The sequence below is a fragment of the Crocodylus porosus genome, unplaced genomic scaffold (genome assembly GCF_001723895.1).
Source record: "Crocodylus porosus isolate Cpor-Errol unplaced genomic scaffold, CroPor_comp1, whole genome shotgun sequence".
Lineage (NCBI taxonomy): Eukaryota > Metazoa > Chordata > Crocodylia > Crocodylidae > Crocodylus > Crocodylus porosus.
Window position 1 is genome coordinate 2,776,675 of NW_017728942.1, and position 24,213 is coordinate 2,800,887.

At 42.0% G+C, this 24,213-nt stretch overlaps 1 protein-coding gene across 1 annotated transcript; it reads left to right on the forward strand.

The window, feature by feature from the left end:
* The first annotated feature begins 1,568 nt into the window (after positions 1 to 1,568).
* On the forward strand, positions 1,569 to 5,654 carry PFDN4 (prefoldin subunit 4). The gene is made up of 4 exons (XM_019548158.1): positions 1,569 to 1,672; positions 1,989 to 2,096; positions 3,093 to 3,236; positions 5,216 to 5,654. The coding sequence occupies exons 1-4, from the start codon at positions 1,649 to 1,651 to the stop codon at positions 5,345 to 5,347; spliced, it is 408 nt and encodes a 135-aa protein (XP_019403703.1). The 5' UTR covers positions 1,569 to 1,648; the 3' UTR covers positions 5,348 to 5,654.
* The last annotated feature ends 18,559 nt before the right edge of the window (positions 5,655 to 24,213 follow it).

Here is a 24,213-nt window from a genome sequence, read left to right on the forward strand (position 1 = left end):
CGTTTTCTCAGTGCATTGTAACCAAGGGGTGCCTGTAGAAGTGCGGGAAGGCTGGAGTCTCCTGGAGCGCAGTAATTAGTGTGTCTCCAGCAGCCTCCGCATCTTGTGTATCAGCGTTCGCTCACTTCAACAGCTTGAGTGTCCCTGCCATGTTGAAGCGTGGGGATGCTAGTACATGAGATGCTGCACGTGTAAAAAGGCCCGAGGTGTTTAACACAGTTCTGGATCCCATTCTGCAAATGAGCCACTCACAAGTGTGACACATGGTAGCCCCTAACTTTTAGATAATGTTTTGGATCTAGCTCTTAAGTGCTTTCTATGCCCATTAAATATGAGTGCCTGGCGGAGCAAAGAAAGTTAAAATGCCATAGCATGTAGTATAATATAATTGCTATGGTTCACACTGCTGGCTTGTTAACATAGCTTCTGGAAAGCCAACTATAGAGACATTATTGTCACAAGCAATACGTTTCTAGGAAATGACTCCATTTAATATTGGAGAATTTACTGTATTCCTTGGACATCAGTAGGAACTGAGGATTCACTGCCAGGAAGTGCTCGGTGGTTTGCAAGGCTTGGCAAGGAGTGCAGTATCCAGACCTCAGGCAAGCCTTTCTCTGGCTGTTCTGGGCCGTTGACAACCGATTTTGCAAAAAGCTTTTCGTCAAGTGAGGTTCTCTGAGGACGAAGGCCGACTGCAGAGCTGCATTCACACAGGACCTGTTATGAATAGTAGGCCAGCAGTCTGCCATCCCTCCATCAAATGTCTCTGGGTCTTGGCAGGCTCCATGCACCAGCTCTGCTCCCCAAGGGGGGAATCTGGAGCCCAGGAATTACTGAAACCGAGTGCCAACGGCTTGGGGAGGCCAGGCCTCTTCCCGCAGCGCCTTGTGAAACCCTCCGACTTGTCCAAGCTGTCACATAAACAAGCAGGCTGCTGTGCTGGGGAAATGCCAGCTGCCAGGATTTCCCCAAGAGCCCATCCTGTTGTTTGAAGGAAATATTTATTAGCTGCTCTTGGGGAAGGGGAACTCTCCCCCACCCCAAACTTCCTTTGCCAAAAAGCTGGGGTGGGGTGGAGGTCTTGCAGAGAAATCCCGGGCTCCTCTGCCAGACTTCCTAGGGCACTTGGGGCCAAATCCTTTAATCCCCTGTGCCCATTTCCCAGAGTTGACTGCTGGGGCCAAGGCACACAGTGGGACTCATAGGGCTCAGTATAAATTATACATATACACACGCACACGCACGTATATATATGCAAGACATAAATAATCATGTACATATATATCTCTCCAAAACATACATTTCATTATACAGTTTAAAACATTAGATAGATAGATAGCCATATATAATGTTTTAAACTGCATGATGATATGTGTAACGAGCGCTGCGAGCCCCGGCGCGGCCAGCGCTTCAGGCTGTCGTCCCCGCCCGCACTCCCGGGCTCATCCCGCCCCCTAGCGGCTGCTCCCTTTTCCGCCGACGGATCCTTCTCCTCCGACATCCCCTTTAAGCGGACTGTACCACCGGCGGGGCTCAATGAACGCATCCCCGCTGCGCCGCTTCCATTCCCCCTGGCGGGGAGGGGTGCGTTAAAGGGGCTGGAGGCGTCGGTGCCCCACCCCGCGGCGGGTAGCCCCGCCCCAAGATGGCTGCCACCATGAAGAAGGCGGTGAGTGCGGCCTCCTCCGGGTGCCTGGACGGGTGGCGGGAGAAAGGCGGTGGTTTCTGACGGGGCCTGCAGTGTCCGAGCGCCGCGGGCAGCTGCAGCCGTTGTCCCCGAGGGGCCCGGGTCCGACACGCGGCTGTCGGCCGTGGGGAAGCCGCGCGGGCCCGGCGGGGTTGCTGACAGCAGCCCCGGGGCGGCTCGCGGGGCTCCTGCGGGCCACGAGGCGTCTCGGGAAGGTGAAGCAGGGCAGGGTTTGCTTCTGCCCTCGGAATACTGAATATCCACATAAGCTTCTGCTTCCACCTCTCTCCCTGAGCAGGCTGCGGAGGATGTCAATGTTACTTTCGAAGATCAACAGAAAATTAACAAATTTGCCAGAAATACCAGCAGGATCACAGAGCTGAAAGAAGAAATAGAAGTGAAAAAGGTACCCCCCCCCCCCCCCCCCCCCCCGCCCCCAGGATTGTGCATCCCGGGCTCTACACGGCGCGTGGCGGAGACGCTTAGGTTTGGGGTTTAGGTCTGCAGTCGCGGTATGTGAAAGCAAAAGGACGTTGCTTCTGTACTGGATTTTAAAGTTTACTTTGTGACGTTGTAAAATACTACGCGGTTATTGCAATAAAGGTATTGCCTACAAAAATCCTGGCCCATCATAGCTATGACACCTCTCCAATACTAGAGGAAAATAAGCTTGTTTAAGATTATTTACTACCCTGTGTTTTCTGGGACAGTATCTGTTTCATGTGTCTCAGTGTCACTGGCATAACAAATTGGAAACACTAGTTCTGCGTTGGTACTGAACAGGCCGCCCCTAATTTCAGGGATGCTAACACCAGTCTCTGGGGTGTCCAGAAATGTTCCACGTTTTCTTCCTTAAATCTGTTTTTCTTTAAGATTAAAAAAGTATATTGGCAGTGCCTCCCAACTATGTTACACGTAGATTTGACTAGCACAACCCTTGTTTGTTATATAAATTAATACCTAGAATCAAGATGGATAATACTAAAATCAGTTGTTCAAAAAACTTGACTCGAAACCTTTCTTCCAATCTGGTAGGTCTCATTTTGATGAAACTCACTAATTTAGCCAGCTTATAACACATTTCATGATTCGTGCAGCAAACCCCAACTTTTCCAGTTGAACTCATCATTTCCTGTGTGACCCTATGTTCAGGGAGTTTGAAATTCCAGTGTTTCCTGTGTCTAGGAAATAGACTACCAAAGAAAGATTGAGTATCGTGTGTAGATTTGTGCTAGTGCAATTCCACTGAAACTAATGGGGTTACAGTGTTAATATGCTACTGAAGTTAAACATACCTGTAAAGAGTGTATTGCAAAGCTCAACTAGTTAATCCATTTGTATTTTTTTTGCAATAACTAGTGGGACAAAGCAACAGCTTTCTTACTGTGTCTTGACTCTGTAGAAACAACTTCACAATTTGGAGGATGCATGTGATGACACTATGATGCTCGATGATGATGATTCACTCCTGATACCGTATCAGATTGGAGATGTCTTCATCAGCCATTCCCAAGAGGAGACACAAGAGATGTTGGAAGAAGCAAAGGTTTGTGAGGGAGAGGGAGTTTTGTGTCTTAATGCTACAGTAAGAAATAGAGATCAGCATTCCTGGTGAATGGATGGAGTGTGATGAATTGGTTTGTCTTTCTGCATACGTCTGCTGTGACAGGGTGCAGGATCTGTCCTAGTCTGAAACTGGTTAAATTTGGCACAAGGGCAACATGAGCAGTGGCAGTAGAATCTTCCTCTACACCGGGGCAGGCAATTATTTTGGCTGGAGGGCCACTTAATGAGTTTTGGTGAGCTGTCAAGGGCTGCAAGGGTAGCCCTGCCCGTTGACAGGTGCCCCGCTGCCTGGTCACCATCTTGGGACCAGAAGTCCTGCCCCCAACCACTGACCTTTGCCACTGGAAGTCCCACCCCTTACCCCCAGAAGTACTCATTTTGGGAGGGGACTGCTATCTGAACCAGAAAAAAACCAAATCGCATACTAAATGTCAGACATCTACTATAACACACATTTTAATTTTATTACCAAAAATATTTTTTCCATGATTTATATTTGTGTAGTGTACATAGATAGAGGTGACTGCATAATAAGTCAAAAATAAAATCTTACTTTTGTGTTTTGTGTGTGGGGTGTGGTTGGGGGTGGGGGGCTGTATGGTGGAGGGGCTGCATGTGGGGTTTGTGAGAGGTGTGGTTATGTGAGGAGGGCGTAGGGTATGCTTTGGGGGGAGTGCAAGGGAGGGTGGGGGACTGTGGGGACCCCCCCCCCCACACACAGCACCCCATGGTGCACAGCCCCTGCTGCTTGAAACAGTAGGTAGCGGGTGCTTGTGGCCCGTGCAGATACTGCTACGCATGGCTCCAGCCACAGCTGCACGTGGCAACAAGGAGTGCAGCCAGGCTGGCCCACCTCTACTGCATGGCACAGCACTTGCATGCCACCAAGGGAAACCCTGTGTGATGGAGTCAGCAAAAGCCCTGTTGCATGGGACTTCCCCTGGTGGCATGCGAGTGTGGGAGCTGCACATGTGCTACGCGGAGCCCCACGCAATAGAGACGGGTTGGTCTCGCTCTGCTCCTTGTCACCATGTGCAGCCTTGACTGGAGCCACATGCCACTAGGCAGCAGCGGGTGCCACAGATCATGAATGTGCTGAGTGCCTTCCACTGCTGCTTCCCGCAGCAGGGGCTGTGTGCCATGGGGGGCAGTGTGTGTGTGGAGGGGGTGGTCCCCACAGCTCCCCAACCTCCCTCACAGCCAGACCTTGCCTACCGAAGCTCTGTGCTCCCACCAGGCCCCTGAGTGCAGGCTGCCACTAGCCCCAGCCCCGTGCTTCCTGCCCCTGCCTCTGCCCCTGCCCAGCTGCAGCTTTCCCCCATCTCCACTGTTTCCCTACCTGATGCCTGGAGCCAGCACTGCAGCAGGGTCAGAAGGAGCCACTGGGGAAGTTGAGCAGGTCCTGTGGCAGCTGCAGCAGTGGTAGCAGCAGCTCTGCCTGGAAGCTGCATGCTGGCTGGGCTGGGGCCCTTCTGCACACTAGGGTAGGAGCGAGACGCGGGGGCTGGGCAGGTTACAATTGGTGGGTGCCCGCGGACTAGATGCAATTGCCCAGCAGGCCGAACCAGCCTGTGGGCTGTATTTTGCCTGCCCCTGCTCTCTGTACTCTCACCTTGACCTAGAGAGATCATTAGAAAGCGTAGCTGAAACACTAGTTTTCCGCTCTTCGGCTTTGGTGTATTTATGATGAGAGAACCTTGTCTATTAGTAATTTGCACTGGTACACTAAATCATTTTACACAGTGTCCCAGAATAGCAACTAGGGGGTAGTTATTTCTGATCACTAGTGACCTGAATTTGAACTTCTGATGGATAGTTCTGAATTCTGTCCCATTTTCACTTCATGGCTTTAATTTGAATATATTTTTGCTTGATGCATTATCCAGCCCATAGGCCCGTACATAAATCACTACTAAACATTTTGCTTTGGTGTTTAATTATTAAAATTTTCTTTTTCAGAAAAACCTACAAGAAGAAATAGAAGCGTTAGAATCTAGAGTGGAATCAATTCAGAGGATATTATGTGATTTGAAAGTACAGCTTTATGCAAAGTTTGGGAACAACATAAACCTTGAAGCAGATGATAGTTAGATGTTTTCCAAGTAGATGATATATGTTTTGTTTTGTTTTGTATTGACTGGTTAAATAATGAGTCTTGGCAGTTCCCTTCTTCCAATAATGTTTAAAAAAAAAATCCCACAGATTTTATTGTTTTTATGAATTTCTAGTCATGGGTTTCACCTATTTAAAGAAAGCTTTCTTATTTGACAGACCTGCAGTTATTTATTTGTTTAAAAAAAACCAATTGCCTTTCAAATGCAATGGATAGAGCATCAATATTGGAATCTTTAAAGTCTGTTTGTTAAAATAATAATAAAGATAAGCAACTATAACAGTTTTTATGGTTTCTTTGTTGGTGATTGGTAAAAGTATTCAGGAAGTATACAAAAAGCTAAAAATCTGAAATTGTTCCAGTCTACTACAGTGGATCCTTGAGAGTAATAATAGTAAGTGCAGGAGATTACTATAATTGGACTTGTTTAATTATAGAAGTCTACTTTTCATCCAAGGATCATAAAACGTTTGATAAGATGTTAAATATCATTATTCCCAATTCACAAATTTCAAAACTGAGGTTCAGGAAAGCTGAGTACCCCCCCACATCAATGAGTCTTTGTCCAGTTTTGACAGTCAACTACTCGTTTCACTGTATGTTTTGAATAGAAGTTTTCCATGAGTATCTTTGTATTTGTGAAGCAGTATGACTGCAAGCCATCCAATGCTTTTAGACTTACTCTCTCTCAAAGGATTTTGCATTTTGCATAATCTGTAAATACTCAGTTATAATTGTATTGCTTGATTGTGAACCTCTTCAGGTTTCTGAGTCTGGAGCCTTGTACAATAAATGCTAGAAACTTCCTTAAAAGAGGGGTAGGGGGGAAGATTTCAACCAACTCACTTACCTCTGAAAACAGGTTTTCAGGAACAGATCCAAATTGCAAAGCTCATAATATAACCATTAAGAACTGGCAGGAATGACTTGCGTTGAGCTTTTGTTACCTCAGATCACCTCTCATTTGCCATGTGATGATTTGGCAGTTGAATTTAACAGACTATAGTTAGCAGCCTGCTGGTTTAACCCCAGTGGGGCTGAAAGCTGGACATTTAAAACCCCTTAGTGAATGTTGAGTGATTACTGTTGAATGCACTTCCCTTGCTGGTTGAGTTTTCTGCCATGCCACATTACTCTATAAATCTTCTGGTTTCCAAGTAAGGGATATAGGTTAAATCTCTGATTTCAGAGATTCGAGGTGGAGAGATTTCAGGTGGCTGTATATTGAGCTAAAACCTTAAATCATTTAATCATTTATAATTAATTCCCTAGACAATAAGTGCATTTTTGTCACACAAAATATGCATAGTGCATATGCATACCTTTGTGGCCTGATACCTCCTACTTCTATCTGAACAGGGAAACAATTGCTTCCATTTCCTCCTGATTTTGAAGTGCTACTTATGAATGAATAAACAATGATGTTGGACTCATCCTTCAGCATATTGCTGTAGTATCTCACTCATATATTGTTAACTGCTACTTGATTGTAATTCAGTAATTTACTAAAAGTTAAAATATTGAAGCCTTTAACATCTGAAACTTTATTCAAGTTCCTTTTTAGTGTAATGCTTAATGAGGTTAAGGTTGCAGCTGAAAGCAATATATTACAATAAAGACTTGATAAATTGACCTAGGCATCTGCAGTATATAAACAGCAAACTGAATCCACAAAGGGTCCAGTGTTTGGGTGCCGCTTGGATTCTCAGAACTAGTGCTCAGCTGCTGCTTAATACTGGAGATGCATAAATCCTTTTTGGTAAAGCCACTTAAGTGGTGCATCTATACATTCATTAATGTGCCTTTGCTACTGCACATTAAGATTAGTACCTCTACTAAGAGGTAGCTAAAGGCAATAGGTGCAATAATGTGCAGTAGCAAAGGTGTAATTTTTTTGTTGGTGTTTTTTTTGGTTTTTTGGAGGTGTTTAATGCTCAGTAGACTAATTCTACTGCGTATTAGCACACTAGGACTCTTTGCCGTGTTGCGCTAATGCACAGTAGAACAGTCCATTGTGCATTAAGGTGTCTCACACAGGTGTGCCCACTGTGTCTTAAGTTTCTTCTGCTGGACCTACAACTCATGTACTAATGCTGCAAAGATGGTAGGCATGAGATAGGGTTCCTAAGCTCCAGCAGGATTCTCAAATCAGAGGTTCCCCTACCTCCCCTGTCTCCAAGGCTTGATTGAGTGTGTGTGTGTGTGTGTGTGTGTGTGTACATTTTTAAACATGCTTAGACAAAACACAGACAAGAGGTGACTTCTGTTTACAGTCTGCAACTCCCCCACAATCATATTCTCTTGTACTCTGTCCCAATTAAACTTGTTTTTTGGTGTACTGGCACAGCTTCAACAGGAAGTGTGCCTTCAAGCAGCTGTGTGTGGCTTGCTAGTTAGGGTAGTCTCCTGAGAAAGTGGCAGATGTCTTTAAACCTCAGGAGACAAGCGAATTGAAACCATAACCTGTTTCTTGGGGAGCATTAAGCAGTAGGATATTTTATGAAAAGAGAGGCATAACAGCAGTGCTGTCACAACCCTACCTACTGTGCTCAGAGTACAGGGAGTTAAGTTGCTTAGAGGACTTGAGCATTCTCTGCCTGATTTTTCGATGCTGATGAGCTTACCTGGAATTTAGGCACTGAGCTGCTCAGACAGGCAGTTCTGCAAATAGCATAAACTAGACAACTAGGTACAAAGCCAGCTTGAAAGTCAAACAGTGAGGTCCCCCCATGGCTTTAGTACCTCCACAGTTAAATGGGAGCTAAGCAACAGCATTCTGCATTTAGGTGCCTCAGTTCTCCCAAAGTTTTGCATTAAGCACCTAGGTGTAAAGTGTAGACAATAATGACAACTGCCCAGCAGATGGTACTGCAGTGCCAGAAATTAGCTTGCAGTAAGGATACTGTTTATAGAGTACAAGAAAGAAATTGCAATAGAACAAGACTTCAGCTGTTGTGTTGTTTAGCTATTTCCCAGTATTTTAAAATTCTCCCCTGTGCATGATTTGTGTCACTCCCTATTGCAGTGAGCACATTCATGGATATAAGCCTTCAAGTGCTAAGTCAGGTGTCAAAAATCAGGCCCATGGGGTGGATTCGATCCCTGGAACCACATTATCCAGCCTCAGGTGGTGGCCCTGGGCTTCAAGTTGACCCCATATGCCATATACAGCCTATACCAGACTGGCCCCATCTGCAGGGTCAGGGACACAAGGTGCTTGCTCTGCAACCCATGCCGCACACAGCCAGTCTGGACTACCCTCCCCACCAGCTTGCATGCCGGATCCAGCACCTGCACTGCCTTCTGTGGTTGGTCCAGGATGCAGTCCAGGTTTCAGAGTAGGATACAAAAGTGGTGCCACTCTGGACTGGTCACAGCAGGCACTGGGTCTGGCATGGGGTGGAGGGATGGGGGCCAGATGTAACCCATTGGGCAGGCCAGCACTATTCATCTGGCCCATACACTTGTCCTGCACCACTAATCTGGCCTTCTGGCAGTTTGACAGCCCAGTGTTAAGTGATAATGCAGTAGTGTGGTTTCCAAGCAGGCAAATACAAAAGGCTGGCTTTTGAGTTTGCCTCATTTGAAAATAAGAGCAAGCTGCAACTAGTAAGTTTCCAATATTTAATACCAATGAGATTTTTTGAAGGATTGTAGTGCAGCAATTCTCTGGGAGAGAGAATCCTTTACAGAAATCACCAGTGCAGTCCAGAAAGACCCTGTATATCCATGAGTACTGCTAACATTTCTAACGCTCTTTAAGATCTTACCGGATAGACACTTGCCCATCTAGTTCCATGTGACTGTCGCTGCTACAGTTCTTAGAACAGTCCACACTAATTGCTCTTGTGTACTTGTGTTAACTAATGACATACTGGTTTATCACAGTGCCAGAATATGTGGGGACAATTTATTAAAAAGCAAGCTTGATTCACTTGATTCAAGTTGATTCCCACCCTAACGCCTGTTTTTTTTTTGTCTAAAGTGTATGTTGTTTGCATGCGCATGATCAAGAATTTGGATGGAAGAGCCACCATGCACAGTTGCTCTATTTGCTCGTGCAGTTTGGATAATTGCACTTGCAATTCTGTCATGCAGTTATGTACCTACCACTTTTCTAATTGAAGTCTGAGTTTTCATGCTGCCCCTACCTACAGCTTGACTTAGGTCCACACAAAATGTGGGAAGCATTTATTTTTTTTATTGTCAGTGTGGAAATGAACACACTGAGTTTTAAATCAATTGCCTACAAACATTTGCTAGACCCCTGTTTGTTAACTTTCTTTCTCCATAATGTATCTGTGTAATTGTCTTTCAGTTAGCATGTATTCTAAATAGCTCCCCATCTTGTAAGTACTTTTGTTTTATGTAGACTGGAAATTTCTCTTATCTCTAATAATGTTTGCCTCACAGTTATCTTGTTCAGACAGTCTAAATATAACCCACCAAAATGCTCTGTCAAAAAGCTCTGTTTCTCTGTGCACCTTTGCTCATGTCATGAATCATTTAGCTACACTTGACAGTAATATTATTGTCAGAATGCAAATGGTTTACTGTCATTCTGCACTGTCAAATCAATCACATTTGTAAAGCATTTTTAAGAAGAAATGTATGTAAGGACTAAGTATTTCAGTCTAACGGCTTTTTGTGCATGTTTAGAAGGCTGAGCTCTTGATTTCTGAGCACTGAACTTTATCCAAATCTTGTTCTGCATTATAAAAATACAGTTTCCATGCTTTTGCCATATTGTTTCAATTCTGCAAGTCATAAAGTCACTGGGGGCTGCTTTTCCTTTTACTTGAGCAATTGAATCAGGGAGACTAGCAGAGTATCAGCCAATGAAAGGTCAGCTTATTTCATTGAATGATGTCAAGAGGATTTAACTTGCCAGCTCTTCAAACTAGCATGAATAAATGTCTAAAACAAACAGTTGGGTGCAATCCTCTGTTTGCAAGGACATGGTCTGGTTGATTTGTAATTCAGTATAAACCTCTAGCTACAGGGCTAGATATGAAACCTGTTCAGATCTTTCACAAAAAAGCTACAGAATGACTGTATTATTGCAGTATCTCACAGTAATAGACGGTAGTCAGAACCATGATGGTAATTTTCCATGATGGTAATGCGTAACCCTAAAATAAAATATTTTATCCCAATCCAAGGCCGTAGTTTTACATACAGACTTCACTTAACAAGATATTCCTCTATATTTAAAGCAGTGATTCTCAACCAGAGTGCCATCGGATACCACACAACATTAGTGCTGTTAGGTAAGCAATCATGATATACAAGATAAACCCAGAGATTCCACTTATGGTCTTTCTGCATTCTTTGCAACTGAAAAATTGTTCTATTTTTTTTTCCACAGTCAAAAAACAGGTGAAAACGTAAGAGCTGGCATTTTCTGAGAGGTGCTTCGCATCTAACAAATGGTGGCTCAAGTCTAAATTGTTGGAGAACCAGTGTTTTAGATTATAGCAGCAACAGCATGCTTACTTTGTTTGTGGAAATGGATAATTGCATGTGCAATTTAAGAATGTAATAGTACTTATGCATATTTAAATATATGGGTTATTAAAACACATTTGGAGCAACATATAATTATGAGTCATGTCGTTCCTCCCCCCCGCCAAAAAAAATGTCACAGGAGCATGTTGGGAGAGTATCTTCCCTAAATCCTAATTTCTGCAACTCTACTGACTGATTGAAAAACCAATTATATTCTCTAATCAAATTTGGTTAATAATAATTTGGAAGTTGTAAGAAGTGGCAAATAATTTTGCCACACTAACCTTTTCATCAAAGTCATAAGAGGAGATGCTGGACTCATATTTTCTAGCAACAGAATTTTTGCAATTTAGTTGCATGACTCAGTGGTTCAGATCATTTATCTAATATTATTCTTATAGCCTGATGCATGAAAGAAAAAAAATTGTGATTTACAGAGGCAAGATAGGGCTTGACAGAAATTATTCACAGTGAGATTTGAGTCTGTATTGATTGCATGAGTCATGAAGAAAAATATATGATTTCTGCAATTAAATGTTAGTTCCTGATCGAGCTGCACACGGTGCACTGAAGAAATCAAATGTAGATGTGGATGACTGGAGAGGGTTTCTTTCAGCAACAAATAATTCAAAAAGAAAAAAAAGCTAAAGGCATAGTGAAAGCCATGCTGTTCTGACAAAGAGAGAGAGTCTTAAGGAACAGTAAGTAGCACAAGACATGCCCGGGTAGGACAGAAGCAGCTTAATTCACATTTAGAAAAACAATTGCTCTTCACTCCCTTCTTCCACCACTTCGTGCCAGTCTCTTGGTACCTATCAGCCTGCTATTATTATGGTCACAATTTACCCAGACAACAGCTCTCCTTTGGCTGACACAAGTTCCTCAGGACATTGCCTTACATTTTATGGGTGAGTGGCTAATTTATTTCACATGGTGAAATTCTTCCATATATTACATTCATCTAGCCACTATGGGTAGAGGCCATTGGTGTACGTCAAAATGGTATTTAATATTTTCCCACATTCATATCTGATATACATAAGACACTACCTTCTTAACAGCTCTTAATGTATTTACTAAGTTGCCCATTCAACACACTGAAAATATTAGGGGGCAAGGGTAGAAGGGGGGATGGGGCAGAGTTTCAGGGGTGGTCAAGCTGTGTTCTGTTCAAGAGCCAGGTGAAATGACTTTTGGCTATGGTGACCATACATCCTGTTTGGCCAGGACACTCCAGGATTTTGTAGCCCAGTCCAAGCCAGTTGGTCAAAAGTCCCAGGCTGGAGTCTGGCTGGGAGGTGGAACAGCATGGTGTGCCAGGCAGGCTGCTCCTGTGTGGGAGCAAAGCTGGCAGCCTGCAGCAGGCACCACCCCAGCCACACGTGGCACCTCCTTACTCCTGCACACAGAATCATAGGCCTGGAAGGGACCCCGGAGGATCATCGGATCCAGCCCCCTGCATGAGCAGGAAAGACATCTAGGGTCAGACGACTCCAGCCAGGTGACCGTCCAGTCTTCTCTTGAGACCTCTAGGGTGGATGATTGCACCACCTCGGGAGGGAGCTGGACACGCTAATTGTAAAGAAGTTTTTCCTAATGTTCAGCCTGAAACAATCTTCCAGGAGTTTGTGAACATAGTTTCTAGTTTTCCCCCACATGGCATCTCCTTACTCCTGCACAGCATCAGCAGTGCCTGCCCAGCCACCTGCCTGGTGCACCATGTTGCTCCAGCTCCCTGCTAGACCCTGGCCCGGGACTTCTGACCTCCTGGCCAGGACCGGGATCTGGAATCCTGGAGTGTCCCAGCCGAACCAGGATGTGTAGTGACCCTACATTTAGCCATCCTTTCATTTCTCTAATCTTGGCCAGCTGAGTCCTTAGTCTAATTTGGAGTAGTATACAGGATTTTATAAGCTATACCTGAAATAACAGAAAATACATGCTTCACCAGTTTTCACTCCGTCTCAGTCTTTAATACATTTAACTTCACAAGCCTGTCAGGTAGGGTCAGCTCTCTATTTTACAGATGGGAAACAGGCACAGAGAGACTCAAGAGACTGACTCAAGGTCAAGTGGACAGTCTGTGGTAGAGGAGGAAATTTGAATGCAGGTCTCCTAAAATTCAGGCTAGTATCATACCCACTGAAGTACCCTTCGCAGGAACAATCCTACTATCCAGCAATAACCAGAGTACAGCTTGATCTGCCAGTCTCCCCTACTGCCCCCAGTACTGCCAGACATGGGGACAGATGTTGAAATGGTTAACATAGGGGTGCACCCCGTGGGGATTTTTTTTCTAGCAGGGGACTCTTTGGTTGTCCCATTAGCTTTCTGTTTGCCTCCTGAAGCCTTTGCAGTATAAAGTGCCTGGGGAAGGGGAGAAAAAAAGAAGGGGCAAAGACCTTATTCAATGCTCAAAGAAGCTTTCAATCACTGTTTATAATTAATTTCTTCTAAGCACATTAACATACAGTACTCCAGTCCACCCTTCCCATTTAGTATCTGGATGGTCATTTCCTTGCCCCAAGATTCAACTTGTTAGTGCTTCAATGAAATAATGGGTTTTAATGCTTTTTTTTTTTTTTTTGCATTTGCCATTGAAATGGCTGTTAGATATATACCATGGTGATAGACAGAAGTGTGAATGAAGACAGGTTTTTCAGTAGTAAGAGCCAGTAATTGACCAAGACATGTTTGTAACATCCAAGTGCAAAACTTGATTGCCTTTGGAAACCCTAGAGCAATACGTCAACCCAGAATAAAGATTATTAACCTCAGTGTGCAAAGGTGGGGTTGATGGCAGATGCAACACTAGAGACTGGTTTTTATTAACACTTCAGGGAAATGAATAAAACGTACAGCTTCATTTCAGTACAGGTTTTCTCAGTCCCTGTTGCTGAATAATACAATTAGAAATGTGTCTGCAGAAAACTTTGGAGTTGTTTTTTGGAATTGTCTCCCAGCACAAATGTTCAAAAACTCCTCGTGCGCTTTCAAACAGAAGTTGGTGACAGTGTCAGGAGCGAGCATTTCTAACATTCAGGGTAATATTTGTACTGAATATACTTTGGTTGAAACACTGGTGACCTCAATCACTTCCAGACAAATCTTAGTTTCCTGTGGTCCTCATGTAAATCATCATTCAAGTACCCTATTAAGCAGCAGTTCCCAATCTGTGGATCACAACCCCAAATGGGGCTGCCACATCAGCAGATGGGGTTGGGGGGAGATGAGGGGAGCTATGGGTTGGGAGTGAGGGGCCATGCTGAAGAAAAGTTTGGGAAGTGCTGATATAAAGGGTATCTCATGATCCTGAGCACTGGGGAAAATGTTTCAGTCCTTCTTCATACTTTAAATCAAAATCATATCTGCATTGAAAATGCTATCGTTTCCCCCTTTTCCCCCAAGACCTAATAATAACAAGAAAGGAACAAACAGAGGCCAAGTTTTGTGCTGATCAAAAAAAAAAAAAAGATTGGGGCTTCTACATACCTGACCAAGTGAGTTCACACAAAACCATGTTCACCCTTGGCTACATTTGGCCTGTGTAATTACTCCAGCAAATACACGGAAGTGACTATTTGCTAGACTTATGGTCACACCCACTTGTTTGGGTAGGTTTTGTAGTAGGGTCTCTGCATCAAACAGAAGGAGAACTTCCCAACACTACACTTTTTTCTTTAACACTTTTCCTTCTCTCTACGAATCTCCCCATAATCATGGATTAGGAAATAAACTTAGGAGGTTCATTTGAGCAGGTTTGGGTGTGCACGCATGTGCAAATGTAAAATGTGTGAGGATGTTAATAAAAGTTTTTGCTGGTGGCATTACTGTGCAAAATTGCTTTTGTCTACTAAATAGTCTGGGGAGAACAATTCAAGGTGAGCTCTTAGACTATCAAGGAAAGAAAAGCCCAACAGATTTAATGGGAACAAAGTGAACTTCTTTGTAGAACTTTTATTTTTTCACCTGAACCGAACACGTTATGGTATTCATGAGCTTTGACTCATGAATTCAGGGATCATCTTCCTTTAGCCATCTGACTTCCTCCTGCTGCCAGTTTGATGGTGCGATTTAGCAAAATAAAGGCAGATAATAAAAGGAGATAAAAGCATTACAGGTAGCAGATTTGGGGAAATAGCTTTTGCAGATTTTTCTGCTGTACTGCTTCAAAGTTGAACTTGCTTAGATTAGTTGTCTCACAATCTGAAGGTCGCCTTCCTTTTAATGCAAGCCACTGCAGAGTTAGAGGTTACTGGCAGAAGATGCTTTCCTTACCACCATTGAGAAAAAGAAGCTGTTGTACACAGATGATGTGACTACTTGCTAGCTTTGTGTCCACCTTTATTTCAAAATATGCCCTGAGTCTATGCAAATGTTGTAATAGTCAGCCTTTTTTTATACATTTCTGTCTCATGCCCATTATGTGCTATAAATGACACTTTACTTGTACATTCTATTCTGACATCTACTTCGAGCTTCCTACACTTTTACTTTTCCAGATGACAGCCTGCAAAGTAGCTTTAGATATTTAAAATGTTGTTTCTCATTGGTGACATCAACAAAAAGATTACATATCAGCCTGGCGGTTTCTCATTGTCATTGGCTAAAACTTCTTGACATGTTGTTTTATTATCATTACATTTGATGTGACAAACATCTAATCAAACACAAGTTGTATTTCACTTTGCATCAGACCAAAGATTTATTCCATATTGTAGGCCACACATGCATCATAGGCCTGTGCAGCATGAGCCATGGGTAACAGGCAGTGTCACAACCTGACCTGAGCTTGACCTACGGAGCAATGATGTAAGTTAAGCGTGCACTGTCCAAAGCGTGACCAGATATGAAAAAAAACTCTGTGTGAAACAAATAAATTTAAATAAAACCAATCACTCCATTTATTAAAACCAGTCATCTATAAATAGTGGACATAGGCTAGAGGGAAATTTGGAGAACTCAGCAAATTCAAGAAGATCTGATGCCAATCTACATGCCACTTCAACTTATAGAGGAGCCTGGCCAGTGGACCTGTTTTTCACGCTGGAATCTAAGGCTACATAAGCATTATCTTTATTAATACAAATAAGTCTTTGCTACTGCATAGCTTAATATAGCTTTAGAGTTGTGACGGAACAGTTTCACTGGTCATCAGTCTCAATCTCAATCCTAATTAAAATTCAGAGTAAGAATATTATCACAAGTTTCAGATGATGCAATTGTCACAGTGGAGTAACTTCCCCATTAGCAATGAAATTATCTGAAGAACTTCTGGATTTTAACATCAAAACACAAGCTAGGTCACAAGCCTCCACTATACCAAAGAGGACAGGATGTGGGAGAAGGGGAAGAGAAAAGCCACTGCACCTTTTCCTCCTCTTCTCGTGGGACTAATCTAGTTCAAGCTGAAGCCGCTGGGAAAGTTTCCATTGACCTCCACCCTACCGGGTTGACTTTGTATTGAGGCATATGGTTTCAGAAGTTTCTCCAGTGATTGCAGTGGCAGTCTGTCCACTGTAATGTTCTGAATGAGTATGGGACTTTCCTTCTACTTCTGCCATTGACTTGATATAAATCCAGTGTAGTGAAAGCAAATCTACACAGATATCAGCTGGCTTTGGATCAGGCCTTGAGAATAGTTTCATTACTGGCAATGCCATAATCTTCCAAGGCCAGCTTGGGCAAACAGTACAGTGCACTGCAAGTCGTCTGGTCCAGCTTAGATTTTTATAGGGTGAATAGGAGGCCCAAAATTTTATACAGAGACTTTGCAGATCTCAATTTTCTCAGGTTTTCCCAGCTGCTGAGCTGATGGATACCAATAACAGTTTGGAAAATAAAATGAAATATAAATTTAATTAAAGCAACCTAAGATCAGTAGCAGTCAGATTCAAAAGACAAATGAAATCAGCTCCAACTGACTTTGGATCAACTGTCTTTGGATCAGGCTGTCAAGAGATGTTCTCTGTATATGCTTTAGCTCTGATTTTTCTATAAAAGCTATTTCAATGTCTTTATCTTCATGTATACACATAACTAATGGCTTTTTCTTCTACTCCTGTATCATATGGCTGTCAGCCAAGAAGTCCACCATTAACACATCATTTACATATGAATTCCCAGATGCAGAATTTGAGCCAAAATTGTGACACATTATATTCCACCAGGCAATGTAATGAAAGGAGGAAGTGAGAAGGAAATTTGAGTTTGGTATTTAAACTATCTCAGTCTTTTACTAGTGCAATAAAACTGAAATAATGAACGAGAGCAGTTTGCATAATCACATGGAACAGTGGTTTTTTTAAGCCACTAAGAAAACTTTTATTGAGATTAAACATCTCAATATAATAGGACTACGTAGTTCCATTTTGCGACAATTAGCATTCATTTTGGGAACCGAACAAGGAAGACCTATGCATTGACATACAGTGTGCAGTAAGAGGTGACCTCAGTCATGCCTGCGATCTCTATCATTTTGGGAAGATAAAAAGAATATTGACAGACGCAGAACCATTCTTCCATTTGCAGTGCACTAATGAAGTCCCTTCTAGCCATTTCTAAAGAGAACCTCAACATCAATGGAAAAAAGAAACAATGCCTTGGAAAAGCACCCCAGTTTGATTTCATGCGTTCCAGTGTAGGTGCACTGAGCTTGATTTCATTATGTTGCTGTGAGATCAGGATGTTGGACATTAAGACCTGAGGCATCAAGAAAATCATTTTCATGTCTGACTTACATACAGTGTTCTGAGGACAGATCTTGCAGGGTCCTAACCAGCTTTCCCTTCACAGAAGTCAACCGCTTTTGTCTCACTTTATCGGATCCTATCATTAGTTCCCTCAGGTAAGATAAAAGATTGAAAGACAACTTGGGCTTTTTATGATGTTGTCCTTGTATGACTCTTACAGGGAGGCTGGCCAGGAACTGAGCAAAATATACTCATCAAGGTAGTCTCTTTTCCTCATCAGTAGTATGTCCAGCATGATAAAGACAAAAGCAAATCAGTCTTGTTGCAGCATTTAGAGTAACCTTTATCAGCTTGACCACAATCGGTTGTCCCACCTGTTCAGTAGGTTATGGGGAAATTCATGCGCTTAAACTAAAGTATTTGTATTGGGAGGTGTCTATTGAACCCTGGAAATCTGACTGAGGAGTTAAAGGTTAGAGATAATAGCGAAAGCTCAAAAAGAAAAAAGCATTCAAGAATCTCACAGTAAAGAAGCCATTCTTAATTCAGTGTTTGCAAAACCAGGATGTGACTTGCATTAAGCAGTTTGTTTAATTTCCCAGTGACGGTCATATACAATTGATTCCAAATCGGTACCAAAGCCACATTTATTTCTGTGCAAAATATTGATTTAGAACAAAAAAGAAGTAATTGATGTTATCTGTTAAGGGAAAGGGCAAACAACAGTGAGCACAAATTGGAAAAAAAAAAGATTGGCATACACATACATTTTTATTCCTGTGATTTAATTTAATTTCATTTTTTAATCTGTTTCTTTTTTTTGTATTTCACTCAAACAGTAGATCTCAAGGAACAGATGTCATTACCCATCGTATTTCCTTTCTTCCCCATGGCTTAGAAAGGAGTACAATTATCAAGCTAGGCTGCATTGCTGAGAAATGAAAAGACACAGCCATTTTATAAAGAATAATGAAATGAAACATAGAGTCAGGCTGACAATTCTTCCTTTCTTGATTATCAAGCTTTATTAGAGCACTTAAAAGCTTGAAGGGAATTAAAATCACAGTTCTGCACCAATCTGGCTACCATAGAAATGCTACTTCTGCTAATAAACCTGGCAGAATAGCACAGGTATTTCAGAGGAAACCACAAATAATGATGGAGGTGAAACGGTTCTTTCTACCTAGCTTGGGGTTTTTTTTAAGTAAGCTTTCTTCCCTTGAATTTTATGTCCTACACAACAGCTGTTCTGTTCTCTAACCACTCAGCTTTAAAAGCATGGGGAAAGCACAGTGATGGCTGATGGCCAGTAAAAAGTCAACTCCCCTTGGAAAATACCACAATATCTGGGTCATCAGTGCTAACTGCTGAGCATGGTATGAAAGGTTCAGGGGAAGGGGAATCCCTAACTTTTTTAAAGTTCACATTTGGTTAATGGCCTTTCCAAATCTTTGACTAGTATAAATTCAGCATAGCTGCACTGAAGACCAATTTACAGTAGCTGAAGATCTCAAATAAATATTGTGGCTGTTTAGTGTGGTTGATGATCTGCACCGGAAGAGGTGACATATCTAAAGACTACCTTGATTTTGAGTCTAGAAGTCTTAGTTGGAAATTGTTTTCTCAGGGGATTTGAGTCCTTTTGGGCAGACATTTGTTGAACATAGGACTTTCAAGAATTATTACAGAAATAAAACTTTTTCCAAGCAACAGCAATAACAACAAGACAAGCAAAAAGGTTGACTTCAGCTTCCTCAAAGATTCAGGGACTATCTGAACCAGTTCCAACAATGTCAACAACGGATATATGTTAAGATCTTTTCAGGATCGATGGGTTTTGCACAGAGTTATCTGGTGGTAAAATGTATTTTACCACCAGATAAACCCCCAGTCTGAGCCCCTGGATTCTACTGCGGATTTGTTAAAAAAAAAAAGCAAAGAAAAAGACATGTCAGCCTTGCCCAGTTAATACGTCCAAGCAGCTTCTCCCTAACAACCCTAATCAGGATTAAAGGCCTTATGGGGCTGGGCACTGTATAAACCAACAGAGTTTGCCCAAAGTGCTCGCAGACATCATTGCTGAACATATCACTTCCTAGTTCTCAGCTTCCTGTTTCACCACGTACCAATTCTCTCCACTTTGTACTTAGAAGAACATGTGTTACACTTTTCATTTAAAGCCATGTCCATCCTGGACCAATCAAATAGTACACATGCCAGTAACACAGAACTAGAATATCTAAAGTGTTTTATTTGCATTTCAAAAAGAGAGGCAGTAACAATGCTAACTACCAAGAAAAAGCATTGCATATTTTTAGCAAGCCAAATGAATGTGATGCGGGCTCACAGCATTTATCTCAGAAACTAATGGTTTGGAAATGGGAAGCTCATGGCCAAACACACACTTTGTTCACCTTCTTTGTCACTTTGACTAAAAGGAAGATGAGAAGCAAACATTACTTTTATTCTGATTTCTGCTTTTGAATAACTGCTTTAATAAAGACATCAAAATTGAGTGGAATGGACTTTCCTTACCTTCCTATATGATTTAATTATGATGGAACAAACCTAACAGCTGTCTAGTTCACGGACAATCCTTCTATGGATTTAGTTTCTCTGGCAACAAACTATGTGCTCATCTCTCTTAAAATAAATCTTTAGTTTAGGGATTTTTAATTAAAACCACACATCCAAAGAAAAATCTGCACAAGGAAAATAATAAACCTGACCCATAATATGTGCATTAATGTGTTTGCCCAGGGGGGGTTGTGGAATGGAAATCTGAAGTAACATGCAGCAAAACACACTTAGCTAAAATAAATCTTCCTTAGAATTTCTCTCTGCATAAATTAATGCTACAGAATGTAAAATGCATATTTTCTGCCCCTCTGAATGCAATGGACACTTGATTACTAAAAGATTCATTAAGATAAAACATCAGAAAGTTATCTGATGAAACTAATGCTATTTTTCCTTCCCAATACTTAGTAGGATTTTGAAGATTTCCCCCCTTGTTTTTGTATTGAGCAGGCACTAAACAAGGCAAACTGTTAAAACAGCATTGTTTAAAGAAAAAAACACTATTTTCATAGATTTCATAGACATCTGGGCTGGAAGGGACCTCAGAAGATCATTGAGTCCAGCCCCCCGCCCAAAGGGGAAGAAGTCAGCTGGGATCATAGGATCCATTTTGCAGCAGCTTTGATCTTAATTGTGGCAGGTGTCGACGTATGCACGTAACTATAAGAGCTGAATTCTGGCACGCGGAGCAGGGATCAATTGAGTCCATGCAGAGCCCCAATCCTGGCCTGTGACACCTGGCCTGTGAACTGGCCCCATGCCACTCATCTGGCCCATGAGGCCAGAAGGTTGATCTCCACTGGTATATATAAATCAGATGGTCAGAGGCAGAAACACTCAGCTCAGTGCCCACAGTTCATGTTGCAGACAAAATCTGTGCCAGTAAATGAAGGAAGCTTTGGCTCAGGTAGAAACATCCCCTCTTACAGTAAGTCTTGAGATGAAAACTTGCCCTACATCCAATAACAATGTGAATATACTATAAGGAAACAAAGCAGATGCCACTAGTTATATTCACTAGTCAGGCACTCTTAGCACTTGACGGTGATTTTAGATGATGATTCATGTGTCATGAACTCGTACAGCAAGTTTCATCATTACACTACAGTCAGAGTAGTAAGCCTGCAGTGAGGCACTGAAGAAAGGTGATGCCTCATACCCCACTGGACCATTATTTTCCCCTGAGGTTTGCTTAGTCTTAGCCATCTTACTAAGTTCTTTGACCCATCAAGAACTCACTTAAAAGTCCAGAACCACAATGCCTAAGACCCCCTAAATCCTGGGGCTGTTTACTGTGTAATGGCTACAAAGATAGAGGTACTTATCTGATAAAATGCTATCGGTTTCCACTCTATGCATCATAAAGAACTTTTGCGCTTAAACAAGAAGCAGTTCCTTTCTCTCCTGTGTTCTGCCTACATGTATTAAACAAGATCATGTTATATATTATGAGAACATGGGTTTACAGCTTTCAAGCTAGGAAACTGAATTAAGTCTCAGTGTTGAAAGGGTACATAGCAGAACTCATACCGGCGCCTGCTGTTATCACATCCAGTAATGAAATGAGCTCTCATTGAACAATAAAACAAGGCCCAGGGCTTCCAGGGCCACAAGTTGCGGCCACAAAATAAAATAGGCTGTCTTTATTTTACCAAAGATCCCAAGAAAAGGTGTAACTGGATCTTTGACCTTAATGAAAGCTTTGCCTGAACAATGTAGAAGCTCTGCAGGACATAACCCATGCAAATAGGAAAAAGGATCCCAACCATTTCTCTTGGAGCAGAAGAAGCCTTTCTAAAGCAATTCCATTTTTTTTCCATCAAAGTTTCCATAGATAGTAGCAAAACTTTATTCCCAAGTAACTTTGCCTTCCTGAATATTGTAAACACAGAATTATGTGATGTTTTAATAATGTATCTCCTTACAGTTGACACCCATGAAGAAAACAGGTCCCGTACAAAGAATTTTATTAGAGCTGAATAAATAATTCATCATGAATAGTTTGTTCAGCATATTTTGTTTCCCATTCTGTTCACAAATCGGCCTACAACAGAGCATGATTTTCACATATTTATTAATTATTCAGAAAAGATTCACCAAATATTCTTGGTTTTCAACTCATTCGGGTTCATTTATTTATGGATATTTGAGATTGGCAACACAAGCTATTTGCTAGTATGATCATACCTGAATGAAAACTGGCTTATCCAAGGCATCAAAATGGAAAGGTTTTTCAATGCATGAACTCATGCTTTCTAATTTGATTTTTTCCCTGTGCATCTTCTGCTATATTTACTTTCAATTTACTTTTCTCTCCGATATTCCTGCAAGTAAACACACTCACCACAATGTTCACAGATGGCAAATGGAGAAGCATGACGAGAGTCATTTCTATGGATAAGGCAAATATCCACAGATACAAATATAAGGATTTTTAAAAGAACAAACAAACAAACTCCTCTCACCAAGATTTAGACCACAGAAAACCTCAGGGTGAAATCCTGACTCTATTAGAGTTCATTCAAACTTTTCTGTTGATTTCAGTGGTGACGAGATTTTACCCTAATGCTTCATGGTACATGCCAACCATTGACTAAGAAAGTTCAGGGAAGAGATTTGTTCACAAATGCCTAATTCAGAGTTTCTTGCATCTTCTTCTATAGCATCTTATACTGGCCACTAGATAGAGTAGATGTCCCATTGCCTGACGCATTATGGCTTCCCTGTAATACACGCAAATAATTAGGGAAATTATTTTGTAGCCTGAACTTTCATAACTGGGAAAAGCTTCTCAGCATGTTCATTCATTCCTGTTACCACATAACTGGGAGCTTCCCAGAATGACCATTCATTCATGTTAGCACAATGCATGTTGGAGGAAAGTCGACAGAAAAATATTGTGTTTTTTTTTTATTCAGCCTGGTGTTTGGTTCTGTTTGCAGATGTATTTCATCAGTCACCTGGAAGAGGAAATCTGAAAATAACAAGAGTTTGAACTTACAATGACAGTGCTATGAATAAATCTAGAAAGTGGCTTTACTGAACAAACTCATCTTAATGATGAAGGGCTGGTCTGACTCAGAGCTCAGGTTTACAAACTTCAGTTGTTTTACAGGGCTTAAGCTGTTCAGGAGACCTGGGACAATTTCTGCAGAAGAGGATTCTGACTTATTAGAAGATGCCACAAACAGGCAAGTAGTTTCTTAGCAATGTGTCTTTGGGGGATTAGCTTTTCTTAATTACAACTAATCTTTTGAGCTAGTTTTAGTACTGGGCTGCATGAATTAGACTAAAGATTGCTCACGCATATGTGCACTTGTTACTCTTATTTGGTTCCAAATTATTTGTTTCATTAGAAACATTGGGAACATCCAACTAGATTCACCTGTCATCCCATCTCATTCAGTGACCACTACCAGATGCTTTAGAAGAAAGTTCAAGAAACCTTGTAACTAATAAACACAAGAGTGCTAAAATAAGGAACTAAGGGTGTCCATATTAGACCCTGTTAAAACAGTAGGTGGCTGTATCACTATCCACATTCAAGTAAATGTGGGCCACACACAAACAGAAAATTCTGACTGCATCTCAAATTCTTCATGAAAATACAGTAATCAGTGTGAAACTGCCAAGAGGCATGGTCTAGTCAAACACATACGGATGACAGACATAAGAGCTCCTGCATTGTAAACTTGACCTCATGTATCAAAAGCCAATTGTTTAATTCTTCTATACAGGGAAGTGGGTTTTCATTTTTGTAATAATTTTCTCTGTTCCAAGGGTGTCAAAGCTATGGCTTGTGAAGTCCTGTCATCCAGCCTGTGGTGTTACCTCTTGGCCTTGGTGTTGACAGACATGCTGCATGCAGTGCGTGCTGGATTAGCCCCATGCGTTGCACGTGGTGCTCAGGTCCACTCCAAGATATGTGCTGGATCCAGTGTGCAGGCCCAGTCCATGGGCCCAATCTGGCCTGTGGGCCAGTCCTGCACCATTCATTTGGCCTTCAGGTTGTCATGGAAATTTTTGAGTATGTGCTGCCAGTACAGAAGAGGTTAAACTGACAT